The 12,265-nt window shown below is 44.2% G+C and overlaps 1 protein-coding gene across 2 annotated transcripts in view; it reads right to left on the bottom strand.

Annotated features, from left to right (window-relative positions):
- The window catches only part of LOC105472584 (rabaptin, RAB GTPase binding effector protein 1), a 107,484-nt gene that overhangs the window by 3,546 nt on the left and 91,673 nt on the right, over positions 1-12,265 (bottom strand). For both annotated transcript variants that reach the window (XM_011725964.3, XM_011725972.3), the window contains 5 exons: positions 7,865-8,005; positions 4,983-5,172; positions 4,065-4,120; positions 1,826-1,924; positions 788-904 (listed from right to left, as the gene is read on the bottom strand). In XM_011725964.3, the coding sequence (XP_011724266.1) occupies positions 788-904; positions 1,826-1,924; positions 4,065-4,120; positions 4,983-5,172; positions 7,865-8,005 (603 nt within the window). The remainder of the gene's footprint in view (positions 1-787; positions 905-1,825; positions 1,925-4,064; positions 4,121-4,982; positions 5,173-7,864; positions 8,006-12,265) is intronic.

Here is a 12,265-nt window from a genome sequence, read left to right as displayed (position 1 = left end):
AACATGGTGAAACCCCGCCTCTACTAAAAATACATAAATTAGCTGGGTGTGGTAGTGTGTGCCTGTAATCCCAGCTACCCAGGAGGCTGAGGCAGGAGAATCACTGGAACCCAAGAGGCAGAGGCTGCAGTGAGCTACTGCACTCCAGCCTGGGTGACAGAGCAAGACTCTGCTCAAAAAAAAAAAAAAAAAAAAAAAGAATCTGAAGTTCCATTGGGAAAAAAAACTTAGTTTTAGCACAATATTCTAAATGTCATTTTGTCATTACAGGCATTCATGGAGTGCCCAAGGGAGCATGGCAGAGGGAGGGGGCACTTAAGCCCAGCTCAGGGACCTAGAAAGGCTCCATGGAATGGATAAACCTACGCTGAGCCTTGAAAGAAAGGAGTCAGGAGGGGATGAGAGGAGGATGCTTACCAGACGGAAGACCACACTGTGGGCGAGGAACCACAAACAGTTAAACATGAGAATGTAAAACAAGGCAGAGAGATGAGCAAAATACAGGGGTAGGCCTGGTTGGGAAGAGTCTTACATGGTATGCTAAGGAGTTTATACTTTACTCATAAGGAGGCAAAATTGGCAAAGTATAGAGAAAAAGAAAAATGGGCCAAGTGTGAAGAACACACCAGGTTTCTGGCTTGAATGATGAGGCAGACATTTGGGGTGGAGGTAGGAGCAGCCAGTCTCTAAACCTCTAGCTACTGCCAGTGGTCAAGTCAGGGATTGGCAAGGTTCTGTCCCCCAAAACTGCCTTCGTGCTCTGTATGTGGTTCCCCAAACGCCTCACCTGAAGGGTCTGTGAAAGCTTCACAAAATCTCTCTGGACTTGCTCACTGACATCTAATTCTGTCTGTAATCTCTGAGCTTTGTTCTTCTCTTCAAACATTAGTTGTTCAACGGTAGCCTAAAAAATACAAGTTTTGAATGAAGATTAATGCCAAAGGGCCAAATTACTTAGGACATCTAGTAACTTGTAGTTACCAACTACTAGGGCAGCAAGGTGGGTGGATATCCATCATACTCCTATACACGACCAATCTCTTTATCTATAGGGCAAGTGTGCAAGCCATCTGGACTGTTTGCTGTAGGTCCTAAGATGAACTGGGTGTGAAAAGCCAGAGGAAGAAATGGATTAAAGTGCTGCCCTTCCCCACCCCCAGCAGCTGGTGACAGTGACAATAATCAATCATCAAAACAGTTGCTGAGATCAGAATCTGTCACAGCGACAGGGATGCATACAGGATTTCCTCTAACAACATCCACAGTCAAGCACCCACCAGGAAACTTAGTGACTACGCCCCAGGCAGCCCCAGCTATCCCCAGTCTCTCTCACAGAAAACTTCAGCAGGATGTGTGGGAGCCTCTAAAAACAAGCAGTTCAACAACACTGTCTGTGCTTTAAGGTCTGACCCCTCAGCTCACTACCCCCACAACATGCACGTTTATTCTAATGGAACTCATCAAAATGTAGGCGGCAAACCTGGTTTGATGCCATCTCTCTTAGGATTTGATACATCAGTCAGATGGAATGACATTTTCAAAGCTGCTTCTAACTGGGCAGTGCCCAGGCTTGGTCAATGGCCCTGACTGCCTACCTACTATCGGAAGCTAGCCCATGACACAGGCCTCCGGACCTGGCAGAAAAGATTTAACCCAGCTGGAATAGATCAATTCGTTTAATTTTTTTCTTTTCACAAGCTGTCAGTCTTGCCAACTTTTTAAAAGGTGACACTTCAAAGCACCAATATTTTTTCTTAACATGCAAGATGGGATCCTACCTTCTTAGCCCTACTTTTTAAAATTAAATGACCAATGAAAATACTACCTTAGCAGCAGTCTCTTTTTTTAACTGCTCTTCCAAACTGATCTTCATTTCCTGAAGACTCTCAAGCTGTTGAGACTTCTCTCTTAATGTGGACTCCAACTGTGAAAACAGAAAAAGCTGAGACAGAAACTCCCTCAGGCCCGCAGTGCACTGCCTAAAAGAGCCTAGAGCCCGGAGAATTACACCAAGACACTCAGGCTACACTGGGAATACTCTCACCCTTTCAGCTCTGTGGATCCCCTCTGTATTCTTCCTGAACTATTCTTTCATTAACCATTATTAGGCACCTACTGTATTCTAAGGCCTCAAAATGAAGAAACCAGGGGAAACAGACGTGGGAAGCATGAAGGAAGCAGCATTTAATTCTGCCAGAAAAGTTACAAAGGACTTCCTAGAGGAGATGACATTTGACTCCTACATTTTTACAGGGCAAAGACAAGGGTGACAAGGGGAGAGGATGGAGAGAGATACTCCAGTAAGAGGGAATGGACGGCACGCATTAAAAACACATGCAGGAATGGTGGCATGTTCAGCTGGCCTATAGCATGGCACATTGGGAGCCACAGGCACTGAGGCGGAGAGGTAGTGTGAGGCAGGAGAGCTCTGGCTGGGCTAAGGATACGGACTTGATCCTGTAAATAAAGGAAACCACTGGAGGGCTCTCCACTACACTGAGATGCGAACAAGTATAATGTTTAAGTATCACCTTGATTTCAATATGGAAATGAATTAGGGACAAATTTTGGAGGCAGGGAAGTAAGTTAGGCTGTTAAAATAAGCCAGGTGAGAGTGAAGTCTGAACTCAAAGAGTGGCAGCTGGAATGGAAAGGATGAGATGTATTTCAAGCGCTGGTAATTTCTGCTCGTGCAATCTCAGAAGCAAAGTGGAGGCAGGAGGCAGACTGCAGCGGGTGGAGGGGTGGCTGGGAAGTCTGGCAGTGGACATGATCAAGACTGTGGCAACAGAAGCAAGAAGAAAGATTGGTAGCTTGAGAGAGGAGTGCAATCCAAAGACTTTTTCCTTCTGAATGGGAGACACCTGGGCCTGTTCATGCATAATGGAAAAGACCAGTCCAGAGGTAGAAGTTCAAGGCCCAGCACGGTGTGGGGACGTCTGGAGAAGTCCGGAGACACTCAAAGCACCTATGCAGTGACACACTGTGCTCAGAAGCAGGCCATCATTTTCTCTGAAGGAAAAGAGAAGGCTGGGAATAAAAGGAGAACCGGTAATTGAGGAGCCCAGGAGCTGAAGGTGGCCCTGCCTGATGCCTGAGGAGTGAGGCCAGCATCTGCTGAGAGTGAGGAGGCTGAGGTGAGATGACTCTGAAACTGCCACTGTGAGGAATGGAGGAGACGCAACTTAGAACACATGGCAGGCTGCATGAGGAGCACTGGAGGCCCATCTGGCAGCACGAGCAGGCAGTGTCACCAAGTCTGGTGGTATCAGCAGCTAGGGACAGCAGGACTAGTCCAGGGTTGGGCAGTGGTCAGGTGAGGGCAGCAGCAGGACAAGGAGTGAAAGACCGTAGGGGCAGGTGTGGTGGGAGATGAGGGGAAGAGGCAGGCCAGTAAGATGCGACCTAGGGGAAAGCAAGCAAGCCATGAAGCTGCTAAAACCAGGATAAAAGGGGAAGTTCAGAGAAGTGGAGGTCTGAATGAGGTACTCCGATGGAGAGGCCTGCAGGATGAAGAGCTGGAAGGATGGCAGATTCTGGTCAAGGAATTTAAGGCTGCAGTGAGATGTCACAGTTGGGCAAAGTGCAGCCCAGTGTGTGAGAAGGGAGAGCAGGGTGGAGGTGAAAATCTCTAAATCAAGGAACAGTGAGGTCAGGAAGTTGAATGGGGTTACTATGAAAGGTACTGATGATGTCTTAAGAGGACTAAGCCAGCTAGAAAACATCATCTCTTGTTTGTAACATTTTTATACATATTTCTACTGTACCTCTAAGCATATAACATGTTATGACCATGCCTGGCCTATCTTCTCCCTACACTGGAAACTCCAAGCCACAGTCACAGCTTAGCCTTACCTCCTCCAGTTCTACACAGCCTGACACACAGGGCACTCTCAGTAAGTCACCATCACACCCTTACCCCCATGGTTTTCTTCCCGCAAGACAGAAGTTCCTTAAGGCAGGTCCCATGCCTTAACTATTTTTTATTCGTTGGGTCTACCATAGTAGGAGTCAATAAATAACCACCGGTTGCTGACAGAATTAATTTGAAACTCACGACTTACCTGTCCTTTTTCTACTTTTATTCTTTCTAATTCAGCTTTTAGGCTAGAAATGGAAGCTAGAAGGAAAAAAAAATGAGACGTATTAGCATTCATCTATTATTTTGCATGAACATTTTTTTCTTTAAAATTTTAGAACACCCCCAAAGGATTCAAATATATGCTTAACATGGGTTCTGGGAGGCTGTCTCAAAATTATCACCAAGCAATCAGCATATTCAGCGCAGGGAAAAGCAGGATCTATGCAAACGGACATGGTGTCATAAACTACTTCTAGATCACGTATCACGTCTCTGCAGGGAAACGCCACCCATCGAATCACGTTCCCCTGGGTCTGGGTTCAAGTACTGAGAATCCTATCTATGAATAATTGCCAAAGAGGCCACAGAACTCCTAAAAAGATGAGTTTCTGGCCAGGCGCAGTGGCTCACAACTGTAATCCCAGCACTTTGCAAGGCCAAGGCAGGCGGATCACCTGAGATCGGGAGTTCGAGACCAGCTTAACCAACATGCAGAAACCTGTCTCTACTAAAAATACAAAACTAGCTGGGTGTGGTGGTGCACGCCTGTAATCCCAGCTACTTGGGATGCTGACGCAGCAGAATGCAGAACTGCCTGAACCCAGGAGGCAGAGGTTGCAGTGAGCCAAGATCTCACCACTGCACTCCAGCCTGGGCAACAAGAGTGAAACTCCAACTCAAAAAAAAGACAAGTTTTTAAAATAACCAGAATTTCTGATTATTTGAATATATCAGAATATATATTCAGAATCTGAATATATCAGAATATCTATAAAAAATGGACTGAGTCTGTACGAAATTTTTTCCTATGCTTTTCTGTGTTCCAGACTCCACGGCCACATGTTACTTCTTTATTGAAGTTTTCTTTAGTGACTCTAAACTACATCACTTTCATCTTCACCTATTTCCTCCTTGCAGTTTTCTATTTCTAGCTGCAGAGTTTCTTCAAGATTTTCTTTCAAACACTGTTCTGCTTGGATCTGCTCCTTTAGGAAAAGTATCTCGGCCTTCAGCTTTTCTTCTACGTGGTCTGCTGCCGTCCGCACGTTAATGATGTCCTCGCGATACTTTAATACCATCTCCCGCAGTGCCTGGATTCGAGAAACAAATGATTATTGCGTTTGTGAGAGTGAAAAGAAATAAAGAAGCTAAAGATTTTCTATAACCAGAATCTCAGATGCTGTTTTAATGGTTCAAAAATTAAGACTTTGACCATTAAGCCACTTAGAGCTTCAGGGCAGGTGCCATGTCAGGTTAACATTCATTATATTATAGAAAAGACATTTCTGGCCAAGTCGTATCTTCTGAGCCACATACTCTTCCCTCAAAACTGTTTCATAAGCAGAAAAATAAAAAGGTTCAGTGACTTACAATATGCCATTCAATCGAAATAATACCTTAGACTCCTCTACTATTACTTGCAGAAATTTGTGAGGCGTTAGGAAATGAAGACAAAACTCAGTAGCAAGTTCCCACTCAGTAGCAAGTGTGAACCAAGAGGATAAGGTTTACTTACTTATTCATTCATTCAAACATGTACTGAACATCTACCACAGGCAAAGTACTACCTTAGGCCAGAGGCAAATAATGGCAAAGTTGGCTTTCGAAGGTGGTAAGCTGTTTTTCTGTAATAAATTCAGTACATAATTTGTTTTGTTTTTCTTCCTAAATTTTAGTTCTGTCTTCTTTTAGAAAGCCTTTCAATTATATCCTAAAGCAACTCTAAAGTAAAAACGGGATTTTCAGATAATATATATAAAACAACAGTTTTTAAAATTTCTTAAGATTTATTACTGAGGCAGGTCCAAGAATCAAGGCTTACACACTGACTACATTCTTCAAGGATTCTTGGACCTTTTTTTTTCTTGAGACAGGATCTTCCTCTGTCACCCAGACTGGAGTACGGAGTGCAATGGCATAATCCTATCTCACCACAGACTGAAATTCCTGGGCTCAAACCATCCTCCTGCCTCAGCCTCCCAAGTAGCTAGGATTATAGGCACATGCATGCCACTGTGCCCAGCTAATTTTCTTATTTTTTGTAGAGACACGGTCTCACTATGTTGCCCAGGTTGGTCTCAAACTCCTGGGCTCAAGCAAAACTCCCACTTCAACCTCCCAGTGTGCTGGGATTACAGGCAAGTGTCACTGTGCCCGGCCTGGATTCCTGGAACATTTTAAAATCTAGACTAGCAGGCAGTGGCTCACACCTGCAATCCCAGCACTTTGAGAGACCCAGGCAGGCGGATCACTTGAGATCAGGAGTTCGAGACCAGCCTGGCCAACATGGCAAAACCCCATCTCTACTAAAAATACAAAAAAAGGCCGGGCATGGTGGCTCATGCCCTGTAATCCCAGCACATTGGGAGGCCAAGATGGGCAGATCACGAGGTCAGGAGTTCAAGACCAGCCTAGCCAATATGGTGAAACCCCATCTCTACTAAAAAATATTTTTAAAAATTAGCTGGGCACAGTGGCACGCGCCTGTTGTGCCAGTACTTGGGAGGCTGAGGCAGGAGAATCACTTGAACCCGGGAGACGGAGGTTGCAGTGAGCCTAGGTTGCTCCACTGCACTCCAGCCTGGGTGACAGAGCGAGACTCCCTCTCAAAAAATAAATAAAAAATAAAAATACAAAAACACATTAGCCCAGCGTGCTGGCACATGCCTGTAATCCCAGCTACTCGGGAGGCTGAGGCAGGAGAATCACTTGAACCCAGTAAGCAGAGGTTTCAGTGAGCCAAGATTGCACCATTGCACTTCAGCCTGGGCGACAGAATGAAACTCTGTCTCAAAAAATAAAAATTAAAAATAAAGCTTGGATAAAGTTCAGGAGACAATTATGAATGTCTCTGGGAAATCGGTTTTGTAGCCCAGGTTTACCCAACCACAGAAGAATGTAAGTGACCAAAAGTGTCATCTTTGGCCGGGCATGGTGGCTCACTTGAGGTCAGGAGCTCAAGACCAGGCTGGCAAACATGGTGAAACCCCGTCTATACTATAAATGCAAAAAATTAGCCAGGCGTGGTGGTGGGCGCTTGTTATCCCAGCTACTGGGGAGGCTGAGGCAGGAGAATCGTTTAAACCCGTGAGGCAGAGGTTGCAGTGAGCAGAGATCATGCCATTGCCCTCCAGCCTGGGTGACAGATAATATCTGTCTCAAAAAGAAACACAAGTGTCATCTTTATGGACAGAATGATGGTGAGTGTGGTATAACCTTTCAAGTACCAGATACAAAAACAAACATCATAAGCAGCCAGCATGGTGACCTCTTCAAACATTTAATTTCTGGCACACTCTCAATATGGTCCCACAAAAATAACTTACACATCTTGAAAACATTAGGCTACGTGAAGAAGATGTACACAAAAGACCACATATTGTATGATTCTATTCATAGGAATGTCCAGAATAGGGAAATCTATAGAGGCAGAAAGTAGATGAGCAGTTGCTTAAGGTTAGGGGAGGAGGAGGAATAAGGATGGTAGCTAAAGGGTGAAGTGTTACTTTCTCTTTTGTGTGTGTGTTTGTGTTTGTTTTTAGCTGGTGTACTTGGGTCACAAGGAGTTACTTTCTGAGGTGATGAAAATGTTCTAAAATGGATTGTGATGATGGTCGCACACATCACATCTGTGAGTACAGCAAAAACCACTGAACGGTACACTTGAAACGGCTGGATCGCCATGTGAATTATATCTGAATAAAGCTGTTTACATAAAGAACATACAGCCAATTCCGAAAATGTACTTGTTGACATTTTTGATCATGTGGAAAGTTAAGTTACCTCTGTAGTGTCTGGGAGGATGAAGTCTTCGGCTTGCTGTAGTGACACATGCAAGCTGTGCTTTCCCTGGAGACTGTCATTATCTTTCTGTAACCTCACCAGCTCTTCTGAAACCTGTTCCCGTGACTGCATCAGCACTGCCTAAAATAGAAGGAGACACTAATCACAGCCAGAAAGGTAGATCTGGTCTGGTAATAGCTACACCAGAGAAAAACAAGACCAAACTAAAGGAGTGCTGAGGATGGACGGGGTATGGTGAAGTTCTGCTAGACTTAGAAAAAGCAGTGCAGAGATTTTCTGATTTACAGCACATATTCCACAAGAGGACAGGCAAAGCAGCAAGTATCTGAGGCTCATTCTCCATTGTTCCTGCAAACCGCTTAAAAATACTGTCTTCTGGTTGGGCGCGGTGGCTCACACCTGCAATCCCAGCACTTTGGGAGGCTGAGGTGGGTGGATTGCCTGAGGTCACAAGTTTGAGACCAGCCTGGGCAAAACAGTGAAACTCCGTCTCGACTAAAATACAAAAAATTAGCTGGGCGTAGTGGCGTGTGCCTGTAATCCCAGCAACTAGGGATTGGCTGAGGCAGGAGAATCGCTTGAACCCAGGAGGCAGAGGGTGCAGTGAGCCGAGATTGCGCCATTGCACTCCAGCCTGGGCGACAAAGCGAGACTCCATCTCGAAAAAAAAATTAATTAATAATAATATTTTCCCTCCATGTCCCTGTACTACAGAAGGACCAGGATCTCTAGTTCAACGAAAGTGGCTGACACCATCAAGCCCCGTGTCAGACGGAGCATGTGCTCTAAGACAACGCCTCTTTTCTCATGGCACGCACTCAGCAGAAAGGAGGGAGAAGCCAAGCAGTGTCTTCATTTCCCGTCATGTGTACATCTGTTCAGGCTCAGGATCACTGTGAATGGCCCAGCAGGCCCAGATACTGGAAGTCGTCAAGAGGATCTAAGCTTGGGAATCACAGAGCACTCGAGAAGCTTATTCTTTATTTTATTTTATTTTTTTGAAACAGAGTCTCCCTCTGTAGCCCAGGTTGGAATGCAGTGGCGTGATCTCAGCTCACTGCAACCTCCACCTCCCGAGTCCTTGTTCAAGCAATTCTCCTGCCTCAGCCTCCCAAGTAGCTGGAATTAGAGGCATGCACCACCACGCCCAGCTAATTTTTTTTTATTTTTAGTAGAGATGGGGTTTAACCATGTTGGCCAGGCTGGTCTCGATCTCCTGACCTCATGATCCGCCCACCTCAGCCTCCCAAAGTGCTGGGATTACAGGCGTGAGCCACCGCGCCCGGCCAGAGAAGCTTATTTTTAAAATCCGACACACTCCCACTTCTGCTTGTTGCTGTATAAAACAATTTTAGGTATTTCATATTATTTGCATCAATATAAAAGTTACTCCAGCAAATCAGAGTATAAGACAAAGCTCTCGGAAAGCATGTGGCTCCTGCTACTCTGTAATGCCAGGTCACTTACCTTAAGGGCACACATACATGTAGATTATGCTCTCATACAACATTTATTTTGCAGCTACTACTCTATGCCATGTGTTTTGCTGCCCAAAGGAAATACAGAGGTAAAAGACAAAGACTTTGTCCAATAGAGGAGAAAGACAAGTAAACCAAAAACTACAATACCATTAACTGCTATGACAGAGATTGGGTACTGCAGTGATAAAAGGCCAAAGGGGTACCTAATTTGGGGCAGGAAATTGGGGAAAGAGTTAACGAACACTTCCCAGAGGAGGTGATGACTGAGCTGCATCCTGAAGGACAAACAGGCTAGAGACAGGCAGTCAAGGCCATGCATATGCTCTGGCTAAATCCCACTGGCTCTTACTGTCTTCAGACTAGAATCCACTGTGCTTTATGATCATTTACAACAAAATATTAGCATCCCACCACCTTGTGGATATGAAAGAAGAGAAAAAAGAATATGTATATATTTGCTTGTTTTTGTAAAGAGAAAAACAGAAAGATAAGCCAAAAATAAATTCAAATGATTACGTATGAGAGTGGGTGGAAATGGGGTGAAAAGGATAGGGAATGGAAATGAAGTATTTATTTTTATACTTTTGATTATGAACCATATTGCATATTCAAAACATAAATCAAAAAAGAAAAATCAAATATGAAAATGTAACATAAAGATAAACAAATGGAGCTAACTATATGTCAAATTCCTAATACAACCACAGAGAGAACAACTAACATTTGAACAGAGTACTTAAACTGTAAACCCTTATCTGAGATACAGTCTACGGGCAGAAAGAACTATAAAGAAATGTTGACCTTTCCTTAGTAGATTTGCTGTTGGTAGCAATATTGATATAGTCATTCTGGAACTATTTTGTCCCCACCTTAAGCAAGTGATCAAATTTAACATCCCCAGTAACAGAAGCACTCATCATTAACGTGCCTCATGATGCTAGGAACCTCCCATTGAACCATTTCATCTACACAGTATTCGTGCCAAGATGTCTAACCTGAATCACATCACAAGGAGATAATCAGACAAATGAATTCTACAAGACAGCTGGCCTAAAACAAAGCAATCGGCCTGGATTCTTAAAAATAAAAAAAGAGTGGGAGCCTGTTCTAGATGAAAAGTGACTAAGGCGACATGACAACAAGATGAAATTATGTGATCCTTGATTGGTTCCTGGATCAAAATATAGAAAATATAAAAAGGAAAACCACCACTAAAAAATAATCAAGGACTTATTGGGACAACTGGTTAAATTTTAAGGATGTAATAATAGTACTGTAGCAATGCAGAACAACTCTTTGTTTTAGGAAATACATACTAAAATACTTATGACTATCGTATCTACAATAACTCCAAATAGTCCAGCAAAAAACACAAACCAAGACATACATACACACACATCAGATACCTACAAACATACACAGAAAGACTAAGAACAAGGGCAAGCATGCACTAAGGTGGTGAGTGTCTCTTACTCATGGTAATTTCAACAAAATGGTCATGTATTAGAGTTCATAGGACCTCAACCTTAATTTCAACAATTCTCCAGTGTCACTCACACACATTCCTTTTAAGTGAAACCAGCTTGAAAAGTGTCTGCAAAGGCTGATGGGTTTTAAAAGACAAGAAGGAGGCTGGGTGCAGTGGCTCACGCCTGTAATCCCAGCACTTTGGGAGGCCAGTGCAGGTGGATCACCTGAGGTCAGGAGCTCGAGACCAGCCCGACCAACATGGAGAAACCCCGTCTCTACTAAAAATACAAAATTAGCCAGGCATGGTGTTGCGCACCTGTAATCCCAGCTACTCGGGAGGCTGAGGCAGGAGAATCACTTGAACCCAGGAGAAGGAGATCAGGCCATTGCACTCCAGCCTAGGCAACAAGAGCAAAACTCCATCTCAAATAAAAAAACAGACAAGAAGGAAAAAGATGCAAGGGGACAAAGGAGTGTAGGAGGCTCACCACTATGAAACTGTCAGTATTTAACAATGATCTTTACGCCAGTGTTACTATTTTGTATTGTCTAATTAGAGAAAACATATGAAACTATGGGTCAATGATTAGGATGAGATGCTTCCCTACAGACCAGGTTTAAGATTTAGGGATCAGTTCATAGGCCAGATGCTGACCTAATGCCAATTAAAAACATTCAATGACCATTCCACCCAAGGCTTTTTTTTTCAAACTGTCATCCCCGGGTAAGCATCAGCTTTGGAGAATCACCCCAGCAGGGCCACCTCTAATTTAGCTGGAGGCATGAGATGTAGGCTCCAACTTTGAGAAAAGGAAAAACAAAGCAAATGTAGCCAGACTGGTAAGGAGGGAGGCCAAGCCTGGGGAACTATCCGCAAAGGCTCTAGGCAGCCCTTGCTCCTAACACTTTGCCCCCATCCCTCTCAGAACAGATGGCCTTCTGGAAGTTCCCCAGCACCACAGCAGTTACATGTTTTTTTCATAACCCCTGTGAAACTAATAAGGTTTTTTTGTTTTGTTTTGTTTTTGTTTTTTTGAGACAGAGTCTTGCTGTGTCACCCAAGCTGGAGTGCAGCGGTGCGATCTCGGCTCACTGCAACTTCAGCCTCCCAGGTTCAAGCACTTCTGCCTCAGCCTCCCGAGCAGCTGGGACTACAGGCACCCACCACCACGCCTGGCTAATTTTTTGTACTTTTAGTAGAGATGGGGCTTCACCGTGTTAGACAGGATGGTCTCAATCTCCTGACCTTGTGATCCACCCACCTCGGCCCCCCAGTGTGCTGGGATTACAGGCGTGAGCCACTGTGCCCAGCCCTAATAAGGTTATTCTAAATAAATTAGCCATCCAGGAAAATCACAAAATGACTGGTCAAAAGTTGTACCGGCTAGGGCTCTCAGACATTCAATTTTTTAGCTTTTATTTGGAATTA

Source organism: Macaca nemestrina, chromosome 17 (genome assembly GCF_043159975.1).
Source record: "Macaca nemestrina isolate mMacNem1 chromosome 17, mMacNem.hap1, whole genome shotgun sequence".
In the NCBI taxonomy this organism is placed as follows: Eukaryota; Metazoa; Chordata; class Mammalia; order Primates; family Cercopithecidae; genus Macaca; species Macaca nemestrina.
Note: the sequence above shows the minus strand (reverse complement) of the source record. Positions and strands in the feature narration are given on the sequence as shown.